At 49.3% G+C, this 26,595-nt stretch overlaps 9 protein-coding genes across 9 annotated transcripts; 5 read left to right on the top strand and 4 right to left on the bottom strand.

Annotated features, from left to right (window-relative positions):
- Nucleotides 1-1,651: 1,651 nt before the first annotated feature.
- CLUP02_04481 (uncharacterized protein) lies at nt 1,652-3,665 on the top strand (the record flags this gene model as incomplete). The annotated part of the gene is made up of 3 exons (XM_049283493.1): nt 1,652-1,671; nt 2,112-2,353; nt 2,710-3,665. The coding sequence occupies 3 exons, from the start codon at nt 1,652-1,654 to the stop codon at nt 3,663-3,665; spliced, it is 1,218 nt and encodes a 405-aa protein (XP_049140636.1).
- Nucleotides 3,666-4,790: 1,125 nt separating this feature from the next.
- On the top strand, nt 4,791-5,483 carry CLUP02_04480 (uncharacterized protein; the record flags this gene model as incomplete). The annotated part of the gene is made up of 2 exons (XM_049283492.1): nt 4,791-4,983; nt 5,047-5,483. 2 exons carry the CDS (start codon nt 4,791-4,793, stop codon nt 5,481-5,483), a joined length of 630 nt encoding a protein of 209 aa, XP_049140635.1.
- Nucleotides 5,484-8,450: 2,967 nt separating this feature from the next.
- CLUP02_04479 (uncharacterized protein) lies at nt 8,451-9,217 on the bottom strand (the record flags this gene model as incomplete). Its single annotated transcript, XM_049283491.1, has 3 exons — nt 8,451-8,606; nt 8,676-9,101; nt 9,167-9,217. 3 exons carry the CDS (start codon nt 9,215-9,217, stop codon nt 8,451-8,453), a joined length of 633 nt encoding a protein of 210 aa, XP_049140634.1.
- Nucleotides 9,218-10,119: 902 nt separating this feature from the next.
- On the bottom strand, nt 10,120-11,355 carry CLUP02_04478 (uncharacterized protein; the record flags this gene model as incomplete). The annotated part of the gene is made up of 1 exon (XM_049283490.1): nt 10,120-11,355. The coding sequence occupies one exon, from the start codon at nt 11,353-11,355 to the stop codon at nt 10,120-10,122; it is 1,236 nt and encodes a 411-aa protein (XP_049140633.1).
- Nucleotides 11,356-12,680: 1,325 nt separating this feature from the next.
- On the top strand, nt 12,681-14,302 carry CLUP02_04477 (cystathionine beta-synthase; the record flags this gene model as incomplete). The annotated part of the gene is made up of 2 exons (XM_049283489.1): nt 12,681-12,940; nt 12,994-14,302. 2 exons carry the CDS (start codon nt 12,681-12,683, stop codon nt 14,300-14,302), a joined length of 1,569 nt encoding a protein of 522 aa, XP_049140632.1.
- A 387-nt stretch (nt 14,303-14,689) lies between these two features.
- Nucleotides 14,690-15,589, bottom strand: CLUP02_04476 (signal recognition particle receptor beta subunit; the record flags this gene model as incomplete). Its single annotated transcript, XM_049283488.1, has 1 exon — nt 14,690-15,589. The coding sequence occupies one exon, from the start codon at nt 15,587-15,589 to the stop codon at nt 14,690-14,692; it is 900 nt and encodes a 299-aa protein (XP_049140631.1).
- A 947-nt stretch (nt 15,590-16,536) lies between these two features.
- Nucleotides 16,537-18,987, top strand: CLUP02_04475 (uncharacterized protein; the record flags this gene model as incomplete). Its single annotated transcript, XM_049283487.1, has 6 exons — nt 16,537-16,797; nt 16,879-17,688; nt 17,737-17,827; nt 17,879-18,143; nt 18,192-18,304; nt 18,356-18,987. The coding sequence occupies 6 exons, from the start codon at nt 16,537-16,539 to the stop codon at nt 18,985-18,987; spliced, it is 2,172 nt and encodes a 723-aa protein (XP_049140630.1).
- A 456-nt stretch (nt 18,988-19,443) lies between these two features.
- Nucleotides 19,444-21,868, bottom strand: CLUP02_04474 (uncharacterized protein; the record flags this gene model as incomplete). Its single annotated transcript, XM_049283486.1, has 7 exons — nt 19,444-20,342; nt 20,400-20,784; nt 20,842-20,918; nt 20,991-21,214; nt 21,292-21,458; nt 21,537-21,620; nt 21,773-21,868. The coding sequence occupies 7 exons, from the start codon at nt 21,866-21,868 to the stop codon at nt 19,444-19,446; spliced, it is 1,932 nt and encodes a 643-aa protein (XP_049140629.1).
- Nucleotides 21,869-22,029: 161 nt separating this feature from the next.
- On the top strand, nt 22,030-25,814 carry CLUP02_04473 (uncharacterized protein; the record flags this gene model as incomplete). The annotated part of the gene is made up of 11 exons (XM_049283485.1): nt 22,030-22,245; nt 22,297-22,558; nt 22,613-22,967; nt 23,036-24,089; nt 24,146-24,341; nt 24,403-24,619; nt 24,676-24,797; nt 24,864-24,941; nt 24,995-25,368; nt 25,499-25,575; nt 25,631-25,814. 11 exons carry the CDS (start codon nt 22,030-22,032, stop codon nt 25,812-25,814), a joined length of 3,135 nt encoding a protein of 1,044 aa, XP_049140628.1.
- Nucleotides 25,815-26,595: the final 781 nt, after the last annotated feature.

Raw genomic sequence — 26,595 nt, 5'->3', positions numbered from 1 at the left:
ACGGTATTCGAGAATCGCCCCCTTTTTCGTCTACTTCTATAAGGTTAATTAGTACGAATCTCCTATCCCGTATAGTATTAAGAGGTCGTCTTTTCTACGTAGCGAGATACCTTACCGATCTACAATAGTAGAATTTAACTACTAATTAGTATTAGTATCCCTATTATAGGGTAGTTAGTTCGAACCGTAGTTAACGAAGAGATTAATTAAACTATTTAGATATTTGCGTAGGTATAAAAAGGAGGTTCTAACCGTAAGTTAGGCTAGCTACGATAATCGTAAATAGGGCCCCTAATTAGCCCCTGCGTAGTCGGCTATATACCGCGGTCGAATTAGACTTCTAATCCGACAATAAGATCGTAAATTTTAAAAACTTACTAAAAATACTTATTTATTACTCGTACGTAATAAGGTTAGATATTTTAGAGATTTTATTTTTTACGGCCTCTTAATACCTTATTTTATATTTTTTAAGCAGTTTTTTTTATAACTTAATTACGGTTAGGTAATTATTACTTACTAGCAATCCTTTTTATTACTTAGTTAATTTCTTAAAATTAGTAATCTCGTACCGGGAGCTAGTATAAAAAGAAGCCCTTAAGCGGCCTTTTAAAGGATTCTTTTTTTTTCTTTTTAAATCCTTGTTTTTTTAGCCTTTTTTTAAGTTAATAATAACTCTAGCGGGAGGTCGCAGGACTACTTTAGGGTAGCTATTTTTTTTTTAAGTTAATTTCTAAGATCCGTAATACTCTTAACTCGATATTATTAAAACTTCTAAATCCCCTCCTCCCTTATTAAACCGTCCCTTATATTATATTCTTAAGTAATACCCGGGGGGTAGTTAAGGGAGCTACGAAAAGGTTATTTAAATTGCGGGCTTAAACTTATATTTATAAGATCCTCGTAGTAATAGACTTTTTTATATATTATAAATCTCTTAGCTTAATAACTCCTAAAGGGTTACCTTCGCTACTAAGTAAAAATATTTACGTTTAGAGATCCCTTTTTTTAATTATATAATGCTTTTTTATATTATATTATTAAGCTCGTTCGTTGCGCTAATTAATTAGGTAAGTAGTCGTTACGTAAGTATTTCTTTTTTTTAATTTAACTAGTTAATTTTTAATCGCGGGCCGGCTGCGGAAAAGTTATTTAATAAAAAAGCTATTAGGGGCGATAGTAAAAGGCTAGTTACTCAAGCAGTTTTATTAATTAACGTAGTTTAATATAGTAAACGTCGACCTCTCGTAAGTAATAAAGGACTACGATTACTTAATTCCGTGCGGTATTTAAGAATTACCTCCTTTTTTATTTATTTCTATAAGGTTAATTAGTATAAATCTCCTATCTTATATAGTATTAAGAAGTCGTTTCTTCTATATAGCGAGATACCTTACTAATTTATAATAATAGAATTTAATTATTAATTAGTATTAGTATCCTTATTATAGGGTAGTTAGTTCGAACCGTAGTTAACGAAGAGATTAATTAAACTATATAAATATCTACGTAGTAAGTATAAAAAGGAGGTTCTAACTATAGGTTAGGCTAGCTACGATAATCGTAAATAGGGCCCCTAATTAGCCCCTGCGCAGTCGGCTATATGCCGCGGTCGAATTGGACTTCCAATCCGATATTAAGTTTGTTGCCGATGGGAGATTACGGGGCAAGGTACGTCGACATTAGCCACTCCCGTCGACTTCATGCAAATTTGCACTTACGCGTTTTTTTGATCAGTATCTGTGGAGTATTCAAGCTTTTCATCGGAGTATGCCTTACCTTATGTTTTCGGTGACGTACGCAAGGAAAGCCCTATGTTAACGATAGATCAGGCTGCCTCGACCTACTCTAACACCCCGGAGATCATCTTCGAATTCTTGGCACAAATTCCAGATATGATGGAAAGTTCAAGACAGTACATGGCAATGTATCGGAAAATGGGAGGCCACCGTCTTGACAAAAGAAGCTTTGAGTTGTTTCAAGCCGTTCTAGAGGCACTCACTCATGTGATGCAGTTCTTTCTCAACAGCAGGCTCAGTAGGTTGTTTTCCGATTGCCAGATACTAATCAACAATGCTCTTTCCTAAGCAGGCTATGACTCACTAACTAAGTAATCATCTAGAAAATGTGACCCATGCTTGGCTCAAGCAGGGAACATACCAAGAAGATCTCCAGAAAGGTATCGAGAACGTCAGAACTAAGGTCGGAGCGTTCAGAGACGAGGCTCAGCAATGTCACGCTCAAGAAACACATGAGGACATCCGCCTTCTATCTGACATGAATCAACAATCGAGGACATTGGCCTCCTTTTATCAGAGATTTTTCAAACTACTGGAGACGAATTTAGGTTTAGGTACCCAAGCTCTTCGATCTTTTCCTGCATGTTCCACACCCGTGTTGTTCGCCCCTTTGTTCTTTAACTTTCTATGTTCACTCACTCGGTCATATTCTTTATCCTCCCTTGCCCCCCGCCCCCCCCCCCCCCCCCCCCCCCCCCCCCCCCTTCCCCCCTTCCCGCCTCCCTCCTCCTCCACTCCCCCACCCTCGGTTTTCCTCCCTTTTTTTTTTCTTTTCTCTTTCTCCTCTCCTCTCTCATTTTTTTTCTTCCCCCCCCCCCCCCCCCCCCCCCCCCCCCCCCCCCCTTTTTACTTGCATCTTCCCCCTCTTGGACAGACATTTCACGCGTTAAGCTAACGCGATCTCATGTAGAGCAATCTGATCAGCAATCTAGTTCCTCACAACCACGGATATCGGTTTACGACATGGTGAACGCAACCCACATCCTTCACGGGACATCGATATCCATGAACACGCGGGCAAATGCCGACGAACGACAAGCGGAGGCTAAGAAGTCACAGGAGCGATTACTTAAGTCTCTTCAATACGACCCAAATCTCGTTCCACGGGACGTGGCCACCCAGATTCGTCTTGGTTACAGACTGACCAACAAGCAAAAAGCCAAAGCAGCCACCCTCATACGACACGAAAATTTCAAGTCATTCATGACGAATACAACGTCATCAAGCTGTCTTCTCGTCAATGGAAGAGACGACACCGCTGCCGTTGACGGGATCTCACCGCTCAGTCTTGTAGCTGCCCAGTCAACGGAAAGCTTCATGGCTGCAGGAGATCCCTCGACTCCGTTCTACGTCATTAATTGGTTTTGCGCGGAGCATAAGCCAGGCCTCGTGGTAGGCAACAATGCTACAACAGATCGCTGCCCCAGCAGAATGATGACGAGCCTCGTCGGTCAGCTTCTCGAAAAAATGATTGACAGTGGCGTAGAGGTCGACTTATCATTCATGTACGATTCCAAGTGGCGGCATGTGGAGCAGCTGAAACCGACGACTCTGTGTTCGCTCTTTGTCAGACTAGTAGAGCAGCTTCCTCAAGGGAGTATCTTGTTATGTATAGTTGATGAAATTGTCTTGTACGAGACGCTAGCTCTGGAGAGCGACACGAAAGTAGTCATGGGGAAGCTGGCAAGGTTGGCTGAGAAGCTTTCCACCGGACCGCAGATTTTCAAACTTCTCGCAACGTGTCAGAATAGAGCTTTGGGTATGGCGGAACATTTTGGCTACAACAAAATTGTCAACTTGGGTGGCAGCACGGGCTCAGATGAATCAGCACAGTGGGCGATATCTAACATGTCCATGGCATACTAGGACTCTGGGATGGATGGTCAGATGGATTGCTACGACTATACTTGATGGAAATTAAGGTGACGGCACTCTGATACTTACCAATTTGACAAGAAGCTTGATCTCAAAAGTCAGCCACAACCATGCGGACATGTGCGCTTTATTTAGCTGCATCAGTGCATCTGAGTTACTAACTTAATTCCATAACACACTAGTGATCCAGCCAGCTTAGGTGACACTGCTAAAAAAGGAGATGTTAATTTCTTTTCGACAATGATGCCATAGCTTGACGAAATCCATCAAAGCTAGAATCCCATGATCGACACCCTAGGCTACTCGTGATGACATCGGGCATTCTAATACATGGATAGAAGGTAGATTCTCATTGAGCGTTTGAATAACAGCACGGACAGCCACCACATCCTCAACCTTTCAAGCTTGTTCACAAGGACGAATGATTTAACACTGTGGATCCATATTTTGACATCTGTTCAAAGTTCTGGTGATGGTCCAGGAGCTTTGTGATCCCTTGCAATGCAATCGAACATGTGTGTAAAATTCATCAGACCCATCCCCTTTATCTGAGGTTGTCGCTTTTCTCTTTCTACCTGGTCTTTCGCGACTGATTATTCCCTCCACACTCACCTTCCTCTACCGTAATATCTCACTTTACTTTACCTGCATGTATTTACCCATTTTCTCTTGCCATTGTGTATTCATCATCCAGGTTCTCCACACCTCCCTTCCCACACGACCTCCACTGTTCGAGTGTTTTTGTCCTGACCCTAGTCCAGACCGGGAGACCATTCGGACAGTCGGACTTGCGATTGATATAAATGTGCACCTCTTCCTCGCGTATTAGATACCAAAAACATACTCATTACTTACCGCAGCCGCTACCATCATCGTTGACAACTGTGAATTCACTTCTTACAAACCATTTGATCTATTCCACCTCCCAACATGGCAAACGCTATCCACACATTGACCGGCCGTTCCGGCATGGAACTACCTTTCGGACCTGGGGAGTCGAAAGAGGAAATGGCAACGTACCACGAAATTTTGAAGGACGAACTCTCATCATGGAATCAAAACGCCTTCAGTAGCGATCTTTGGCAAGGCATCGATAAAGAACGAAAGCGAAAAGCAATGAAGTTGCAAGAAAAGGCTTTCAAGAAACCGCTCTTCCAGCCAAAAACGACGGGCGGCATGGTTCTCGTGAACCTCAATGAAGACCCGAAAGCCAATCCCAAATATTTCGAACCACAAACTCCCAAGCTCCCGACGGGCAAAAGCTCGCCAATGTCTCACCTGGCTGCGGAATGGAAGAATAAGAACGACCGTGCGTACCAGAGCAATCTCATCACAATCAAATAGTTCTGCTCCATCCCTTTCCCAAATCGAGCGAATGAGGACGAAATAAAACTTCAAGAATCTCCAAGAGGAATGATGTGTAGCCTCATCAACCAGCTTTTGCGGGAGATTTTTGAGAGGTTCCCCGAGTATGAGCTAAAAGGCTCATTGTTGCGAGAGGGCAGCTTTACTGAGCGTCTCATCAACCGCGAGATCAAAGCCTTGTGCGAGCTGTTCAGTGCCCTGATAATATATCTTGACCCAGGAGCTGATGTGATGTGTGTGATCGACGAGATCACCCGATACGAAACAGATCAACTTTCAGAGGAATTGGATCTCATTATCAAGCAGCTTTCAGCGCTAGCAAGAATACAGTCGGGGAGGCCGGTGGCATTCAAACTCGTTTTAACGTGCCAGAGCAGAGCTACGCAGATCCATGAGTACTTCGAAGATCCCAGGTACTTCAAGGACAACATCGTTGATGGGTAGAGTGCCGACGCCCGTGGTTGGGAGCGATTGATCGGTTGGTGCGAGTGGAGTGCCTTCCGGGTGTGTATCCCATATTCATATCAATAATATGTAGTTAGCCAAGTTTGAAAATGAATTCTTATTATATCTTTACTCGTGGCCGAGTCACTTGTGGGAGTAGGGCATGAAGCAAACGAAATACATGAAACGGCTTTGTAGATAATTACTTATCTTCCCCCATCGTACTAGGTCGTTATTGTATTCTAGTTGGTCAACTTCATCCAGTTCTACGACATGGACTGAAGTCTGGTGTCGTTGGGTATAGTTCCGCACCTGCAATAGCACAGTTTGCGATACAGACGCCGGAGCAGACATTAAATGATCATCTTGAAGTAGGTAAGGTGGTCCCGTGAGTTTGTCCCAAGTCGGACCTAGCCCAAGGCACAACCAGAAAGAGCGCATAAGAAACGAGATTGCTAAGAACCATCATGTTCTTGATAGACCCCCTCAAGCGGGTGACGAAGTGATTTGCCGCTTGATCACTTCTTGCCGCTATTCTCATGACTCCTATCGCTAACACCATGTTTCTTCCCCTTGCGACTTACTTGAATCCTAACTCTATAATAAGAACTCACGCTTTAGGAGACAGGGCAGGGGCTGACATAGTATCAAAGCAGTAAGAGAGCCATACGGATGGGCCCGAAAGGTGTACTCATGAATTGACCGGCTTCATATGTTCACCCGCTCATAATTGAAAGTAACCGACTAAATCGGATCTCGGCATTGATAAAAGATATTTTGGACATACGCTCACCTGAACAGCCAAGGACGAAGACCATCATGTTCCAGTATGGTTGGCTGTGGTACCAAGGAGGCTTGATTGGCAGCCACGGCATGGAGATGCCAGGCATTGGGAGACTCGGATTTCAGTGCTCTCAGTCTTTCATATTGGCCAGCTCCGAAACAGGTTCTTGATCCTAGGAAGAGATTTAACAGCAGCTTTCAGATCATTTGACTATTTTTCATTTCCAAGGTCGCGCTTGGCCAACTCGGTTGGTAAACACCTTTGTCAAGCAACTTTTCAGAATTTTCAGGCGAGAGTCGGGAGAGGCCAAGTATAGACCCCTGACTTGCCACAGTGTCTGTGATATGAAATCGAACATGTTTCTTTGATGAAGATAGTTGTTTCGTCAGCTTCATCTACTTGAATCTGTCATGATGAACCTCTATGTTCAGTTTCCTTTGTTCGTGCCACTCTCTTCGCGCATCTCCAACAGTCTGTTCAGCTTCCTTTATTCAACACTTTTGGCGCCCTCAACAGTGGCGAGACTCGTCCATAAATATGTAGTGGAGGGCAGCGGTGGGAGACGACAACAACGATCTGCCTATCTCTCACCTTCTGAATCCTCTCGACTTCTGAGGAATACGAACTACAACCGACGCCAAATCCTGAACTGCTTTATTGGGGACACAGGCTTTCGAATCCATCTCAATGAGCTTACGGCTTGAAGAACGTACCTCGCCCCCGGCTTCGCCTCGGCCACCACCAGCTCCATCTCCACCTCCAGCAGTACCGAACGATTGTTGCGAGACATCACCCTTACCTCTTTCTAGCACAGTCCCCAAAATTCTACCGAAGTCCTCCCCGCTACAACAAAGTCCAACTCCCACTTCACCCAAAAATCCGGAAACGAAACCGGAAGTTTTCGAAAAACAGTTTTCAGCAACATCAGCCGAGATCGAAAAAGGAGATGTTGAGATGGGAATCACAAAAATATTTCGCCACCTCCATTACGAACCAGACCTCGTTCCGATTGAAGTGGATAGTTTCATTAATGGAGGCTATCTGTTAAACACAGAACAACACGAGAGTATACGCATCATTCTCAACGACGAAAGAATACAGAAGTTTTTTTGGGACACCCAAAGGAAATCCAGTAGTTTCCTCCTCAATGGTTGTGCGGCGCTTATTGGTGAAAGCCAAGTTTCATTGACGGCTTATTTAGTCGCAAAATTGACGACTGATCTCGGGAAACCATTTGAGAAGCTTGCACAGGATATTCATGAGAAGCAGAGGACTGGTGGCGCAGGACCACCAGAAGAACAAACAGGAGAGCTGCTAGAGATTCCTGAACTCGTCCTCACTTGGTTCTGCACTCAAAACAAAACGGTTCGTACCCGGCCGGAAAGACAGCCGCTTGTTGGAGACGAAGACGCCCATGCCAAGGTAATCCAATGCCACCCCAGAGGGATGCTGGCTAGTCTTGTATGCCAACTTCTGGAGAAGATGAGGTGGTTGAGACTCTGCATCAACCTACCATTCTTAGATGGCATCCAATGGCAAGAACTAAAAAACCTTGATATCGATGCCTTAAGACGGACTTTGGTTGGACTGATGAACCATCTCCCCGAAGGAAGTCAAGTGACATGTATAATCTATGGGATTAGTACATACGAGGAGAAAGACCCGAAGGGGGAGGCTGAAGCGGTTCTTGAAAGTCTTGATCGCGTGACGAAATTCTATGTTGATAGACCGCAATCTTTCAAAGTCTTTGTAACCTGTCACGATACTGCTTTGGATTTGAACACACACAAGTACTTCCGTCATATTTGGAACTATGAGCCGTTAAGTACAGTTCAAGATCCAAGATAAGAAGGTTCGAAGCATTGAGGATACCGCAAGACGACTACGTAATCAAATAGACAGTCAGATCAGACATAGTTGACGCGCATTCTATACTGTTCCTTGGTAATGTGGAAGCGTTCTGGAAGCCACAGGCGGAGCCCCTTTGTATTGTCTAATCACCTGGCATATAAATTCAATGATTGATCTGTTTCTGGGCCTTCCCTGCGTGTAGCATTGCTCATTGTAAGTCCTATAGACTAAGAAGCAACTAGCCTAGCGGGAGTTCCATTGAACCTTGCTACTCAATCGACTCTAGTATGTATTAACTCAAGTGTGGATTTGAGCGACGAAGGTGAGTCCACTTAGCAACGATCCCAGCGAGCGACGACGGTCCAGTTGTCCTTGTGGAAGGCACGACCGCTGACGAGAGTGCCAACACCACGGTAGCACTTCTCAATGACGTGGTAGGCGCCATCGGAGATCTCCTTGAAGGAGTTGAGGGTCTTTGCCTTGCTGTCCTGTATTGTTCCTACATTGTCAGTCTCGTTCTCGATGTCACAAAGTTCTGAAAGGAAGCATCCACTTACCATGTTGCACCAGTAGATGGCAGAGTTATAGCTGCAGCTGACACGGCCACAGCTGCCGGGGCCAGGGCCGCGGGTGGGCTTGCCCTTGACGTCGAGAAGGTAGCGAGCACCCTGGGCGAGGCGCTTGCGGTCGGCGTCGTCGTAGCCGGCGCAGTCGACGGGGGCGTCCTTGAAAGTATCATCGGCCTGGGTGACGGCAGACTTGATGGCGGCGTCGATGGCCTTGGTGGAAGTGAGAGAGGTGATGCCGAGGTCCTGGTCGTAGTTGGGGTTGATGGTGCGGAGCTCCTCGAGGACCTCCTCGACGGTGCCGGTGAGGGTGAGGTTCTCACCGCCGGGGTGGGCCTGGACCTCCCACTCGATGGCCATGAGGTGGAAGCCCTCGACGCCCATGGGGCCGTTGACGTCCTTGTCAATAGTCGTGCCCTGTTATTTCGAGTGTCAGTTGCATCTGGAAATTTTAATGGAGAAAATGCGTTGCAAAAAATTACCTTGACAGCCATAGCGGCAAGAGAGAGGAGGGAGATGTTCTTGATCTGCATCTTGACGGTTGGAGTGTGGACTGATAGTGCGGGTGGTGCTTGGTGGGGTGAAGTTGGGATCTGGTTATGATATTGAATGGAAGTTTGTGGTGGAGGAAAAAGAGATAAGATTCACTTGTGCGGGATAAAGCGTGGTATCTTATACCGGGCAAGTGAGTATTCGATCACCCGCCTCCATATTCACACAACGACCTCACGATGCCCTCTACCTTTCCGCCTCAGGCTCCCGGCGCTGTCTTCACCTATCACAGCAGGGCAATCACGTGAAATTCGGTCCTGTGTTCAGCTTTTGATACCCAGCAAAGGAAGGGAGTGTTTGCAAGGATCGATCAGACCTTCCCATTGAGAAATTTGGAACAATGGCCAAGGAAGCGATTTCGTGAACACAACATCATGCTAAAGGTATTCCACACCACGGCAGGAACGTGTGTGTGCTCACCCAAGACCTACTGCCGTTTGGAAATGGACCGTCGACTCACAAACATGTTTGATTGGTACCTTTAGCAAACCTGGCCAAGTTTGCCCAGGTAATCTAGACCACCTCGACCACTTGATAGTACTTTGATAAGAGCGTTGGCAGTGATACCACACTACTTTATATTTAAGCCATGTATGCTCGCTTCGGCACTCGTGATGTCTTGGAAGATGTTTCGGTTTTAGTCTACTTAGCATCTCACTCAAACCTTGTGGTTATGGCGAGGGCATACTTGCTGTTGAACATCTTACAATGATTGTGAGATCTGGACTAGTGTGACACATGGACAACATTAAGAGACTAGGGAAATCTTGGAGATTGTCAGCTCATCATTCGACCATCATCAGAGCTAACACACAAATAACCAGGGACCCACCCGTTCATGGAAAGGAAGAAAAGAAGAAACATCATGGATTCGATCAAGCAATTAAGACTCCTTAGCCCACTGCTTCCCACTCCAAAGATTCCCCGTCGTCCACAGCCAGTAGTCCCGACCCTTGATCATCCACACCATGAAGCTGGGCAGCTGATATCCCATGGCGACCCCGACCCCCTTGCTCTTTCCCACCGGAACCAACTGAGTCTCACGGACGTCCTCCTCGAATAGTCTATCCTTGTCACTGGCGCTCTCCGGACTTTCAGAAGCCAGCAGTAGGTCCCGCTTAATGTTGGCGCACATGACCGGAACCGCACTCAGGATGTTGTGAATAGATGGCCTGGCGAACGAAGACGCGTCGCCGATGGCGTAGACGCGGGGTCCAGCTGGATCAACGCGAAGAGTTAGGGGGTTCGTATTGACTCGTCCATCAAAGAGGAGCAGATCGTTGTCGATGAAGCTCGTGTTCGGTCGTGTACCAGTTGCGGGGATGTAAAGTTCGGCCTCAATTGTCTTCCCACTGTCCAGAGTGACCATTGCATTTGTCGTCACTCCTGTGATTCCGGCTTCAGCCGGCACCACATCCTTTACCCGAACCCCTTTCAGGACAGTGACCCCGACCTGAGCGAGATAACCTTCTGCCTTGCGGGCGATAGCAGGACGAAGCGCGGGAAGAATTTCAGGGGCAGATGAGACAAGGGTAATGGGAACCTTTGGACGTTGCGACTTTCGACCATTCAAATACTCGCCCAGCTCGCCGGCGGTCTCGACACCCGCTGGCCCTCCACCTACGACCACTATGCTTCTCGCCTTCGGCAAAGTCTCGCGGAAATCGGCCCAGCTTTTTCGTAAACTTTCAGAGTCGCTGTCGAGACCGAGGAGAGGCGAGCGAGTTGATGCACCCGTAGCAACCACTAGGGCGTGGTAGGAAAGAGTGATTGGATCGCTCTTGACTTTCGGGGTGACGGACACAGTTCTCTCACCATGCCTTAGACTTGTTGCGGTTCCTTGAATGAAGAGGAAGCTTTCACTATCGTATTGCTTGAAGACGCTGGGTATGTCGACGAAGAGCTTGTCTTGGGGAAACATGTCGTCAGATATCAGTGCGCGGGGGCATGCAGGCCGGCACATGACTTCTGCGGAGGGGCTGACGAGAACGACCTTGAAGTCTGTTGCGCTTGGTAAAGCTGGAATGGCATGTTTGAGAAGATAGTGGGCTGTGGATAGACCGCCATAGGAGCTACCGAGGATGACGATGAGTTTCTTTGATGCAGTGGGGTCCGTCATGACTGGAAGCAACCGAGGATTGGGATTGATCACACACAGACAATGCGAATATAGAGGCCTTATATACTTTGATCATATCTCACTCATTCTAAAGCCAACTGGTCTTATTGACTTACACGGGGCCAATATGCTCTATCCCGGGCCATCACGGGCGGATGAACACTGCTTAGTACGCTTAGGTAATGATGGATTGTGGCGGTGGCTTGCCGAATAGGAGATCAGTGGCTGGTCCTTCGGCCGAATTGCGGACGAATTCACTCACGTCTTGTGCCGTGCTTCATCTCTATTCATTTGATTCAAGAAAGGTAAATCGCCATTCGATTGCACGTATGCTAATAGTTATCCCTCAATGCTGACAGTGCTCATGGTCACGTGGAGTTGAGATAGACGCGAGTGGGGTGAGTGAGAAGGACTTATTCATCTTGTTCGGCCGAACTGTGTCCCGGCCGAGACATAGATACATGTACGGAACCATCTATAGCTTCGTTGGCAATTGTCGCTGACAATAAGTATGCGGCGACCGCATTCCAAGATTCAAGATCCAGAAGTGCACTTATGCAGTCCCTCGAGTCAGGAATTGAACAGCGTACACTGGTAAACCCCACGTGCCTCGGATGAAGCAAAAAGACTCGGGGAACGCCGAGTGACGGGGGTTGAAAGTCGGCTCGGGATGACATAATGACAACTGGAAATGGCCCGACCTGCAGCATCAGAAAATTTCTAGAACGACACCAAAGAAAAAAAAAAGCAGAAACTTTACCGGCCGGGCTTTTTGGGGCTGCCTTACGTAAGGGCCAGAGACAAGTGTGCCGCCGGACATATCGTGTGGGGGCTCTTTACCGCCGCCGTTCGCCGCAAAGCCGCTGCAAAGGCCCGGACCCTGTGTCGCTGCGTTGCACTGTCGCGGCGCTGTCAGGTCACTCGTTGGTGTACCTGCACTGGCACGGTGGTACTGAACAGCGTGTTGGGTACACCGTACCTGTATGGTCAGGCGCCTTAGGTAAGCTCGGTAAGGTACCTTAACGTAGCAGAGGGGTGGGAAAGTGACCATTTTTGGTAGGTGGGCGGATATCTTCGGCGTTGGCGGGGTCATTTTTCACTCCCGATTCCTGTGCTCTCCCTCGCTCCGTCTCAATTCTCGCACCATCCCACCACGACGATTGCGTTTCTCTTTTCCTACCACTTGCATATCTATAGTCCGTGAACTGACTTTCAATCTTACACTTCCTCCTTTCCTTCTTCTCCTCCTTTCTCCCTTCTCCTCTTTCCCTCCATCAGCCTCCCTCCTATAAGCCAACCACATTATACCCATCTCAATCGCAATCATGGGAGACGCCATCAACGCCACTCGCGCGGCCGTCACCGCAAAGTCGGCTACCGAGCTCATCGGCAACACGCCTCTGGTCCGCCTCAACAAGATTCCTCAGAGCTTGGGTATCGAGTGTGAGGTCTACGCCAAAGTCGAGCTCTTCAATGCTGGCGGCAGTGTCAAGGACAGAATCGCCCTGCGCATGATTGAGGAGGCTGAGCGAACTGGCCGCATCAAGCCCGGTGACACTCTCATCGAGCCTACCAGTGGAAACACGTATGTCCTAACGAAGCTTAAAATCACCAAATTTCACGACTAACGTTGAACAGTGGTATCGGTCTGGCCCTCGTTGGCGCCATCAAGGGCTACAAGACAATCATCACCCTCCCCGAGAAGATGTCCGCCGAAAAGGTCTCCGTCCTCCGCGCCCTTGGCGCCACCATCATCCGTACCCCGACCCAAGCCGCCTGGGACAGCCCCGAGTCGCACATTGGCGTCGCCCGCCGCCTCGAGAAGGAGATCCCCAACGCCCACATCCTCGACCAGTACGGCAACCTCGACAACCCGCTCGCCCACGAGTTCGGCACCGCCGAGGAGATCTGGGCCCAGACGGGCGGCAAGATCGACGCCCTCGTCGCCGGCGCCGGCACGGGAGGTACCATTTCTGGCATTGCCCGCGGTCTGAAGAAGCACAACAAGGACGTCAAGATCATCGCTGCCGACCCCCACGGCAGTATTCTCGCCCTCCCCGAGTCCCTGAACAAGGAGCACGAGAACGAGGGCTACAAGGTCGAGGGTATCGGCTACGACTTCATCCCCGATGTTCTCTCCCGCGATCTCGTCGACAAGTGGTACAAGACCGAGGACCGCGAGTCCTTCCAGCTCGCCAGACGCCTTATCGCCGAGGAGGGTCTTCTCGTCGGTGGCAGCTCCGGCTCCGCCATGGCCGCTATGGTCCGCGCCGTCAAGGACCTCGGCCTCGGAAAGGGCCAGACCGTCGTCGTCGTTCTCCCCGACAGCATCCGCTCCTACCTCTCCAAGTTCGCTGACGATGACTGGCTCGCCGCGAACGACCTCCTCCCCGAGGTCAACGGCCTCGAGACCCAGGCCACCTCCAACGGCAACGCCACCAGCGCAAAGGGCTCCGTCGACCCCTACGAGGGCGCCACCGTCCGCGCTCTCCGCCTTAAGCCCGTCATGTCCGTCCCCGCGACCAGCCCCTGCTCCGAGGCGTCCGAGATCATGCGCGACAAGGGCTTCGACCAGCTCCCCGTGCTGTCCGCCAGCGGCCACAAGCTCGTCGGTCTCGTCACGCTCGGTAACCTGCTCAGCTACATCTCTTCGGGCCGCGCCACGGGCTCCAGCCCCGTCAGCGACGTCATGTTCGACTTTGGCCGCTTCGATGAGGTCGTCACAGATCCCAGGCAGGCTGGTGAGACGGGCGAGAAGAGCAAGAAGAAGCGCAACTTTGTCGAGATTACCCTCGACACCCCTCTCTCCACCCTCAGCAAGTTCCTCGAGTGGAACAGCGCTGCTGTTGTTACTGAGAAGGCCGAGGGCGCTAAGAACCTGTCCAAGCCCGTGGCTGTCGTCACAAAGGTCGATCTGCTCACCTGGGTCGTCAACAAGAAGGCCTAGGCGCTTTCTCCCCTTTTCTCCTACGATAATCAAAAAAATCACGACTTGGCCTATATAGAGTATCAAGGTTACGCATGAGGATGCAGATGATGTTGCTTTTTTACCTGGGTATCGGCGTTTTGAGAGCGGGCAAAGCAAAGGTGGCAGGGGCGAATCTTGGGTCGCATCAACTGACCCCGGTTGGCAGCATTTGCTTGGAAATCTTGGGATGGGAGTAGACTCAACATCTACATAGAGAACAGGGCAGCTAGTCTGATCCTATAAGGATAGAATCACAACCACAAAGTTTTTTGCGCAAGCTTTAGGTCGCCAAAATAACTTTCGTCATTGTCATCAACGTATCAATTATGTGCTTTAATTATTATTTGCCCTTTACCACAATACACATCATATCCGCTGGGCAATCCAGGACCACCACTTATCGGGGCCCGTCGCGCTGCCAGTAACATTGCCCGCGATAACATCCACCTCCACGTCAAACTCGCGCAGCTGGTCAAAGGTGAACTTCTCGGTGCCATACGCGCCCAACCAATCATCGTGCTCCTCCGAACCGACATCATCAATGCCGACGCCAGAATCCAACAGGCCCTTGCTGCGCGACGACCGTATCCGCGTAATCTCAGCCTCCAGGTTCGACTTGACCAGCGCGCCAGGCAGCGCCGTAAACAGATCCGTCTTGTTGGCGGCAACGAGGACGGGGATGGGCGGGGGCGGCTTGGACGACTTGCTCGAGGCGGCGCGCTTCTGGAGACCGAGGAGGACTTCGTAAAGGTAGCTCGCCGTGGGCGCGAGGGCCTCGTTCTCGCCAATGGCGGCGGCGTCGACCATGAAGACGATGGCCTTGAGCTTGGAGTTCTTGCTGTTGCTGCCGCCGGCGCCGCTGGCGAGCTTGCTGAGGGCGTAGTTGCGGAGCTTGCCGTGGCCTGGGGTGTCGACGAGGAGGAACTTGGTGTGGGTGCCGCTGGTGTCGTCGTGGTTGCGGAAGCTCTGGGCCGTCTTGCTGTCGCGCGAGGCCGTGAGCTCGACGGTTTGGGGGCGCTGGCTCGTGTGGGTTGTCGCGGGGGCGTCGCCTCGTTCAAAGAGGGTGAGGAGGGCGGTCTTGCCTGCGCCGGCGGGGCCGAGGAGGAGGACGGAGGGGAGGGTTGTGTAGGGTGTTGACTTGATGAGGATGTAGTGGAGGAGGATGGGGAAGAGGAGGACGATGGCGGCGCCGATGAGGATGACGGGCGTCGAGGGGGTCATGATGAATTCGAGGAACTCTGTGAAAGAGCCCATCATGTCGGCCATGGTTGCGGTTTCGCTGTTGCTGGCGATGGTGAGAATTGTCGAGTGTGTTGAGAGAGTGTCCCCGGAGACCCTGCGCGAAACGGCTGACTAGGGGTAGAGGGGTTGGATGGTGTGAGTCGTGTTGGGTGGTCGTTGACAGATTTCCAGAAGAAATCGCCAAATGCCGTCAGTGGAGCTCTTTCCTTCCCCAACGAGCGCAAGAGACAGGAGAGTGGCAGGAGTGGCAGGTGGTACGTGCACCTCGGAACTTCAGCCACAGTTTACCCGCTTTTTCGGACGAGGCTGAGGGAGGCCGAGGAATCCGCCCTAACCTCTAAGGTGAGGCTAAGCATGGGTGTTACTGGCACTTTATGCCAAGCTTTGGGGCGCTGAGTCTTCCCCAGCCAATCACGGCTATCACGGCAGACGACTGCAGCAGTGGTTGACCCGCCTTTGTCAGCTCAGCCTCGCTAGTCCGATTTAGGGGGAGGGTCTCCCGGCGATCCCCTTCCACTCACTGAACTCGGTGCTCACCTCGAATTCCCCAGTCGTCAACGCTGCCGAGCTCTGCCAAAGCTGACGACACGCAATCTCGTCACTCTTGGCTTCCGAGCGTCTTTTCCGTCCTCCTTCCAACTGTGGCACCGTTTTTCTCTTTTTGTTTCCACTCTGCTGTGTTTATCATCAATCTCTCGTTTGTTGGTGACACCCCCGTCCACCCTTGCGCGCGTGCGAGCCCCCCGTCTCAATTCTTTCGCCTGGACCGCATCCATCCATCCATCCATCCCCTTACCTCAAGCAATGCGACGCTAGGTTCGAGCCGAAGTTTAAACTCCCCGAACAAAATAATACTCTTTCCTTTCCCACCCTCCACAGCTCCTCCGAATCGATAACCGACCGTACACCTTCTCAATCCGAGACATCGAAAGAAAGGCTTGGCCCTCGCGACCGCCGACCCGCCGACTTCGATGGACAAATCTACCACGCCGGCCGTCGCCGCTGCCGCCGCGTCCGTGGCCCCGAATCAACCTGCAAACAAGACGAGCGCCGCGGCGCCTACACTGAATAATGAGCTGGAGATGGGAAGCATCGGCGGCGATGCGCCTAGCGCAGAGAACGACATCATGCAGGTTGCGCGTGTAGGAGACGTTCCGGCCATGGAGAAGCTCTTCGAGTCGGGCGAGTACGATGCGACCTTCACCGATGATGAAGGCATCACACCCTTGCATGTAGGTTGCATGCTACCTCTTTCAAGGCCTCTCAAGCTTTGTCACAGCTGGGTCTGATCTCATTGTGCTAATCCATCCCAGTGGGCAGCTATAAACAACCAGTATGCCATGTGCAAGTTCCTCATCGACAACGGCGCAGAGATCAACAAGAAGGGAGGCGAGTCCATCGCAACACCTCTCCAATGGGCCGCCCAGAGATGTCACTACTACACCGTCAACCTCCTTCTCCAACACGGAGCCGATCCCCTCATCACCGACGCCCAGGGCTACAACACCCTCCACATCTCGACCTTCAATGGCAACACCCTCCTCCTCGTCCTCCTGCTCCACCAAGGCATCCCCGTAGACGTGCTCGATAGTTACGGTCACACGGCGCTCATGTGGTCCGCCTACAAGGGCTTCCCTCAATGCGTAGACCTCTTCCTCCGCTGGGGCGCTAGCATCCACACCACGGACGAGCAGGGCTTCACCGCGCTTCACTGGGCGTTAGTAAAGGGCTCCCCGGCCTGTATACAGAGGCTCCTCGAGTACGGAGCGGATCGATTCGCAAAGACGCAGACTGGCAAGACCCCCGCTGTCACGGCTAAGGAGCTTAACACGACTGGCGCATGGCATCGGGCCCTTAAGGAGTGCGGGTACGATGAAGATGGACAGCCGATCGAGCCTAGCTTCCCTGGTTCGCGCTTCTTACGCCAGGATAAGAGGGGTTTCGTGACCAAGTTCTTGTTCTTGTGGCCCTTCCTTCTGGTCTGGTCAATGATCACGATACTGGGAAGCTTGAACGTTTTTGCAGGTGTCTTCTTCTCTCTAGTCGTTGGTTATGCGCTTCAGTGGTGTGCTCAACAGGTCATCGAGTTTGCGCCTCCCGACATGAGACACTTCCACAAGACTGTAAGTCCCTCAATTGGCATTATTAACGATCTGGACTGACAAGAGTAGCCCTGGTTGGCTGGTATCTTCTCTGCATCTTTGTTTTTGGTCGGTCTGAGGTGGTTGACTACTATTCTTCCCGCGACTACCGGGTCTGCTGGTAAGCTTAGCTACACTATACGACGCTGAATTCTTTGCTAACATCACACAGCCGGCACTTCCTCCCATTGGTGGCTCAACCTGATCTTTGGCGTATTCCTCGGTCTCTGTGCCTACTTCTACAGCGCCGCGATGAGATACGACCCTGGATTTGTCCCCAAGATGAACGGTATTGCCGAGCAAAAGGCCGTCATTGATGAGCTGCTCAAGGAGTGGAAGTTTGATGAGACCAACTTTTGTGTTACGTGCATGATCCGGACGCCTCTCCGCAGTAAGCACTGCAAGAGGTGCCAGAAGTGTGTCGCAAAACACGATCAGTGAGTGGACCTTTTGTCTCCAATGTAGAACCTCGCTAACCAGATTAGTCACTGCCCTTGGGTTTACAATTGCGTTGGTATCAACAACCACCGCCACTTCTTCATGTACCTGATCAGCTTGACGCTGGGCATTGTGTCCTATGACTTCCTCGTCTACTACTGTAAGTATTAGCACCCTGACCTCTACTTCCACGCTAACACCAATGGCGCAGACTTCACAGACATCTCGGACAAGGTCTCAGAAACCTGCAACTTCCTTAGCCCCAGCCTCTGCAAGGTTGTCAACGCCGATGGCTACACGGCAATTCTTACTGTGTGGACAACTCTGCAGCTCACTTGGGTTGGCATGCTGCTTTTTGTCCAATTCGTCCAAGTCTCTCGCGCAATGACCACCTACGAAAATATGTTCGGCATCCAAGACGGTTCTCTCACGACCGCCTTCACCTCAACAGGCACCCCTCTCGACCCGAATCACCCCTCGTTGACCCCTCCGGAAGCCACAGGCGCGCACGCTCATGGCCATAAGCACAAGGGCGGCCGTCTTCAACAATGGTCTCGTCTCCTTGGTGTCGACCCCTTCATCGAGACCATCCGCGGTCGCGGCGCCGCAACCCAGAACAAGCGCAGGAAGAAGAACCCCTACTCCAACGGCTGCATGGCCAACTGCCGCGACTTCTGGTGCGATCCCGCACCTACGTTTGGCCAGCGCGAGAACGGTTCTGCTATGCTGGGTGGCGAGCCTGTCAACTACACCGCCATGTACGAGAGCCCGACCCTGATGAACATGAGCAGGGGCCGGAGGAGAGCAGGCGGCTACGAGTCCGTTGCTGCAGAGGAGGTATAATAGACTTGATTTTGTCATGATTGGAGGGAGGGGTACTTGATCAGTTCCACGACTGTTGGTGGGAAGTAGAGCTGAAAGCGCTGCCCTTCCCACCCCCCTCCTTTTGCGCGCTTTGCTTTTTCTCCAAGCGACGACTTCTATGGAAGAAAGATTACGACGAGGCTTAAGATGATGTTATTTTACCCCCACAATGAAGAGAAGACGCGGCGTCAACGGGCGGCTGCAATTGCATGGCTCGGGATGTATTAATTGTTCGTATATGTAGAAGTATGACCTAGGTTGGTGTTGAGGAATGGGATTCTTTTCTCCGTGTGTACAATCTTGAGTTGGCTCTACGCTGTTCATGCCGTCTGACTATGCTTCGATCCCATCGCCGTGTTCTCCTTGATTTTATTTTCATTCGATTTGCTGAAGAGTGCATTTGTAGGCCAGGCTCGTGACAAATTAGAGTCTCGATCAACCATCTCCCAGAGTAATCGACGATCTGAACCTGTCGTTGAAGTTCTGATGTTTTCTTTTGAACGCAGCCCTGAACCTGGGCTGCTTCATCAGTCGCTCAATCTTCCGTCCCCTGTCAGTGAACAGATGCCTATCGTCGAAAATGGATTCGGCATCTATAGAGGTATTTGCACTAAACCTCCATGATACAACGATGACTTTGACAGTTCTTCCTTTCGATTGTGACATGCTTACGATCCGATCCATGAAGTCACTGACCCTAAAATACTCTTCGTCGGCTTCTCTTTGCTCCAAAGCAGCTTCGATTGCACTCATGTCTAAAACAATGAAAAGTCGCTGGAAAGTTGACACACAACGCTCGAGTATATCGAACCACTGGGTAATGCTGACAGCCGACTTGAAGTGTTTGGGCGTGAGCGGATTAGTACCTTCGCTTACCACGGCATCGTTCAGTGCTAGAGCTTGTGATATGAGTGACCGAATTATTCCGGAGATCGACGGTGCTAGACTATCATCATCGACCTTAGTGATGATTGAAGACAAGGCCCAGATGACGGGGTACCCGTGCTCAAGCACAATGTCGAGGAAATCGGCTGCAAAATCGAGCGAGCTCGTCTTTACTCCTTGTCCTTCCGCAAGTAAGAGGGAAGAGGAGGGATCGCTTGCCCAGGTCTTGAGTTTGTATAATTCTGGTAGAGGGAGTTGTGTGGGTGCTTTCTGCCTCCGTCGATTTCGCATTGACCGGCACCATGCCAGGCTATCATCCGCAACGGCTGTATCTTCCAGTAGTGCGACTGTTCTGATGTCCTCAAGTTGGCTGACTCTGAACATTTGTTTGTGCTCTTCCTTCAACGCCAGTAGTGACTGTGTCTGTAGAGACTGTTGCTGTTGCATGACTTTGATGATGTTAGCCTCGAATCCAACGAGCTAACCAAACTAAGCCCCCAACTTACAGGAAACCATTTCTGTCAATTGCAGTATAGTCTTGTTTTGCCTGTGGATGTTTACATGCAGATCTCTGATCTCGGCTTTGACCGCTGCGCTGGCCAGCTCATCGACGTGCTTGGACCGCTCGGCGATCTCCTCGACGATGGGTTTAAACCCCAGACTGAATGGCTTGATGATGGCTGTGAAGGAGTGAGATAATTTGCCTTTCTTGTACCACTTGATTGCCATCAAGGCGAACTCTATTATCTTTGCGTATAGCTGTGATACAGCTTCCTGCATCCGTGGCGTGGGGTAAAGCACAGAGTGTAGCTCGGTCCTAGGCAGTACGAGTGCGATCCGAGAGACTGCTTTGGATATTTCAACAAGAAGCTCTTCATGGTTGAGGACAGCCTGTATAATTCGGTCAATACAAACCCCACAAGACTGAAGGGATACTACAATGCTCACAACGAACAAAAACTTTAAGGCACCCCAGCCTAAGGACACGTACTCAGGATGATGTTGAGAGAAGGTATCAAATATTGCTACAGCAGCATGACACCCGTTAGTATATGCTCCTGTGTATGGGGTTCGGAGACCCGATGCTCAGAGCTGACCTCCATAGAACATGATTCTCGATGAACAGGTTGTTAAAGCAGACTGGGTCTTGGATCCTTTTGACTTCGTCTGATACTCCTGTCGGGCTGACTCAACCGCAGACTGCACATCGTTCATGGAATGCTGGCTTTGGAGCCGTAACTGCTGGTACTCCTCATCTGTGAGGTCTTTTTTCAGGATAACAATCGTATTATCGTATGCATTCTTTGCAGGATCGGACCATCTGGCAGTCTGACGGTCAGTGGTAAGCTTCGCAGACGGGCAGTCCACGGAAAATATTAGCCCAAAAGGGGGTTTGACCTTTGCAAAGGATTGCTGATGTACCATTGAGAAATCAAACTCCCATCGTGACCATCGCCAACTACACCAGGAAGCTGAGAGGCCGCTGGATAGTTTAGGTTCTCAAACGGCGCTAGGTTTGAGGTGGTGGCGGAGGTGGCCCGTAGTACCGTCTCTAAACCTCGCTGCTGTGATGTGTCTTGCATGAAGCTCATCGCCTATACACTGGTGGGTAAACGCCGAAGAAAGATCCTCGTCGACAACACTTCCAAGGCTGGCTCCAGGACCGATAGAGATAATGGTGCTGTCAGGTTCGTGCTACCCCTCTTCAAAAGCAACCGGGTGTAGCGCTTACGGATGCGGTCAGTTGCAGATGCCCTCGGCTACTCTACCTACCTATTTCATTGGGGCTATGCGTGTTGGGCTAAGTAAAATTCGATTGGCGGATGCTGACCAGTATGCCTTATAATACAATTACCGATCGCCTTGCAAGCACCCCCACGTCTTGCGTTCCATTGGTGCCAAAGGAGTGGTGGTGGTGTTGCAACTTGAGCTGGACACACAATGAAAAGAGAATGTAGATGCCAGTGGCTTCCATGTAAACAGTATGGTTTAGTAACAAATTTTGTAGTTAGAAAACGTCGGTCACTTTTTGCCATCCAAGAAAGTGTACCCTAACAAGATCTCATTGAGTAAGCGAAACAGGGAAAGTAATTCGTTCTCGCCCTTGTCTGCGTCACGTAAATCGACGCAGTCATCATGCAAAGTCCCGTGTGTCTCGGTGAGGGGAAGGTGCCTGCCAGCCTGATGGACTGCCTGATGGACTGCCTGATGGACTGCCTGATCGATTGCTATACATGCGGATATGGGCGGCAATCCGCTGTTCTGACTCTCCTCACGGAAATAAGAGCTGACTTTGAGCTGCGCAATCCTATATTTCAAGCTCTTCCGATGCTTTTCGGGTTTTCGTGTTCTGTCTGTTGAGCTTTATGGTCCAGGCATCACACGTGAGCCATGTCATCTCAGCCAGTTTTATCAAGTGCTCCTCCGGATGGGGGGTCCAGCCAAGACCAGCCGAAAGGGGCCGCTACCAACGGAGACTCGACCAGAGCAGAGGTTTACCACTCGGATTCTGAAAGTGATGTATTAAGTGACGAATCACAGGAGCAAGGGCATGATGTCACAAGTCTGTTCATCAGCTCTACCATTTCACGGGACGATACTTTGAGTCAAGCCAAGCAAGAACGCGGAATCTTATCGCACCTTAAGGATCACTTGAACTCCGGAAGTAAGTTACGTTGATTCTTTCGCTTGACCGTTAAATTGCTCACAAAAGCTTCAGACCTGGAACTCAATAGTTCTAGAGACTTACTTCGTCCCCCGCCACCACCATCAGCATCACCTATCAACTGGATACCATCGCCGACGATCCATCCTCAACTTTTTCCGCCTCCAGACCGTCCTCTGCGTCCAAATTTTAGATTAGGTCCCCGTTATCCAAATTCCAAAGCATCGAAGAACTCAAAATGGCGGAGGAAGCTACCAGCTCAACGGACGAGATCTTCTGCCGCAATCTCAAAGGAAACAAATGTGGAGAGTAGAGAGCACACGAGAGTCGATACAAGTCTCCACAGCAACGATAATGGAACGGTGGTTGATTCTCGGACCCTTGAAGAAGAAAAAAATCCGACCAAGATGTCAGCCTTGCTGAAACTCTCGCTTCGATGACAGATAAGCATCTCGGCATTGACGTGCCGGATCAAAGTCAAGAGGTCTCTACCTTCGTATCATACCTTCTCGACACAATGCAGATGTTGGAGAGACAACTGCGGTTCCGTGCTGCCGACAGCTCCGGTAGTGATTCTGATAGTGACTCACAAGACGAAAAAGTAGCTGTTGGCCCGCCTCCCAGGTTTCAGACTGTTCATCGAGTTTTCTGTACAGCCAGATTTCATGACCACGACGGCACCCTGTATGAAGATGAACCAGTGACTCGAAAGATCAGGTTTCCTGGTGATAATGGATGGCTTGAGGCTCAAAAAGAAATCATCAATCTCGACACATGGTTAAACAAACGGCCATCGCTCTGCTTCATTGTCATTAAGGAGCACCGCTGCGCTCAAGATCAGAGGGCCGATACCCAAAGACACAGAATACGGAACTATATTGGTCTTCCCTCGGGAAGACTGGAGAGACTTAAAGTTGTGTCACCCGTCCTCCAGAAAGCCTTGAAGCAAGTTGCGAAGTTTCAAGTTTACCGTAAAAGCGAGCAGGACGACTTTGCTACAGAAATGGAAGCCCCGTATCTATTTTTGTTCCATCATAGGAAGAAACTTGCCGCACTCGCAGAGACCGAAACATATCAAGAGGTTATCTTGCCTCTGATGAAGTTCCTCAAGGAAAGCTACGAGGCTGAATACACGGAGGCTGAGGAGATGTTTCTCCAGGGACAGATAAACGCTTACCACATCCACAAGTTGTTCAAACCGAACCAAATGCTTCTTATCAAGAAAAAGGGAGAGCCACAAGTTGCCTTTGTGTTGGAAGATTACAGCATGATGGCGCAAGAAGAGATTTCCCTCCACGGCTGGAGTTGGCACTACAATGGGAATGACTTACATCGAGTCCCAAAATCCGGGCGCATTGGCTTTGTACCCGAGGAGAAGATGAATATCTGCGACCTTGTCGTCCACCCAATCGAGTTCGCTAGAGAAGAAGACATCAAAACATTGACCCAACGAGGAAATAAGTTTTGGAGCATGAGAGGCCAAGTGTACATTTGCTACACAGGATGGGACAAGGCTTCAAGACATCAATACGTTAGCGAATCAGCGTCGTTATATTGTCTCTAAGAAATACTCTAACCTGCTGATAGGCCTCTGCAAGGTTTATGGTAGACACGGCCACGTATCAAATGATGCATGGCCATTCGATGTCCTCGTCATCCGAGCCACCGCCTAAGTATGATCCGTGGCCCATGAGGGTAAATCGCCGAGAGGACTTACCACCAAAAACTGAAATGCTACTGCCAGCTACTGTGCAAGGCTTTAATCTCCAAAAGAAGAAATGGGGTCAGGACCGCCGAACGGATATAAACTACGTTGAAACGAGGCTGACGCTGTCTTCTTTTAGTCAACCTGTATGTCGAGAATACTCATGGAGTCAATTGGAACTACAAGGCGTTTGATCGTCTCGTGTTGGACGTCAAGACGAAGGAAATGATCCATGCACTCGTTGACGTTCAGACTTCGGCAAAGAAAATGGACGACATCATCACTGGGAAGGGCAACGGGCTCATTATACTACTTCATGGCAGTCCAGGAACTGGCAAGACATTGACGGCAGAAAGGTAAGCTACAATAGATTGGGTACCCATCATGATGGATGAGCTGATACTCTTTGCAGCGTTGCCGAAATCGCAGAGAAGCCGTTATACCGAGTCACCTGCGGAGATATAGGTACTGAGGCGCGTGATGTGGAGAAATATCTTGAGACGGTGATGTACTTGGGGAAGACCTGGGACTGCGGTTTGTTCCTATCAACTTGAGGCAACCTTTGTAGCACAATTTTGATGGAAACTAACGTTTGGACAGTGCTTTTGCTGGATGAAGCAGACGTCTTCTTGGAAGAGAGAACCATGGCAGACCTGCAGCGAAACAGTCTGGTATCGGGTAAGTTTGACCTCCCGAAGCCGGTAGTTGGTTACATAACTCACTTTCCCTAGTTTTCTTACGGCTCCTTGAATATTACGAGGGCATCCTCATCTTAACGTCCAATCGCGTTGGAACCTTTGACGAGGCATTCAAATCTCGCATCCAGGTGGCGATTCACTACGACAATTTGACCACGATGTCACGCAAGACAATTTGGCAGAATTTCTTCGACATGATTGAAGAGTCAGCTGATGAAGATGCCAACATGCCGGAACTAGAAAGTAGGCTTGAACAGTTGGCTAAAGAAGATATGAACGGGAGACAAATCCGGAATGCGCTGCTCACTGCGCGACAACTTGCAAAGCATCGCAAGGAACGATTGGGCTGGGAACATCTCAGCCAAGTTATCAAGACTTCTACTGCTTTCAACAAGTACCTAAAGGCAGTGCGTGGGCATACTGATGAGCAGTGGGCAAGAGGAGAATCGCTGCGTTAACGGTCAGAACTCTCAAATTTCCTAGACTTAGACCCGTTTTCCCTAGTTCTTTTCGTAGTTATTGACAGAATTTGAGTAGCGATGCGTCTTATTCTATGGCTGCATAAATGTTGTGATTGATAAGGAAAGACTTGAGCTGGCAATGAACATCCGGAAGTTCTGTTTCTCGTGAAGGAGGGACTGAGGTCAATCCGACCCTTGGAACAACCAGTGCCGAATACCTCCTACGGGTGGCTAAGCAGGGAGAAGGAAAAAAGCAAGTACAGAAGCAGCATATTCTAGCACATACCATTCCACTTCCAAGGCCAAACGACAAACATTATCTGCATCTTCATCGCCGGCCCGATAGTGCATATAAAACCACAACCGATGCCTCCTACGAGAGGGACGAATGAAACGCATTGATGCTTCGGCCCGGTCAAGTGTTAATATCCTGGAGATGGGCTCACTTCCACCACATGACAAACTGGTTATCGAACTGCAAGGTCTCACCTCCCCTAGTAGTGAGGCTGTAGATGCTATCCCAGGCAATTCTCCAAGGCTATTAGAGAAAGCTAGTAGCGAGATCCTTAAGACCAGCCATCAAGAAGTTGGGAGCTTTGCTGCTTGTCAGTTCCGGCTCTTTAAAATTAGACTTCATTAAGTATATATTATAGAGTTACTATAGGGGCATCGACGTATATAAAGAGAACGGTTATTTATTAAAAATAGGAAATAAGTACGAAGCTCGCTTTAATATAGAGGGTACGAGCGAAGTAGGCCTTAGTAATTATATAACTAAAGTTATATAACGTATAATAAGGCTATAAATAGTTAAAACTATTATAATATACCCCCCTAAATAAATATATATTTAGAAAAAGCGTGCTTAACTACTTATATTATTATAAAAAGGTTTACTAAAAGCGGAAAACTAAATATTATTATATAAGAATCTATTTATAAAAAGAATTATAAAATAAATCGGTTTATATATAAAGTTATAAATAAGGGGTAAATTAGCTATAAATTAACCTTTATATTCGTTATTATAAATAATCTCGAGGCTATATTATTAATAAAAAGTATAACTAAGGGACGGCTTTTTATTAATTAAATAATCGACTTACGGGTTAAGAATAATAAATATATAAATTTTTTATTATTACTTATAGTACCGACTTTTTTTTTTAATTT

Source organism: Colletotrichum lupini, chromosome 2 (genome assembly GCF_023278565.1).
Source record: "Colletotrichum lupini chromosome 2, complete sequence".
NCBI classification, from domain to species: domain Eukaryota; kingdom Fungi; phylum Ascomycota; class Sordariomycetes; order Glomerellales; family Glomerellaceae; genus Colletotrichum; species Colletotrichum lupini.
The sequence above is the reverse complement of the archived record's forward strand: the minus strand, read 5'-3'. Positions and strand labels throughout refer to the sequence as shown.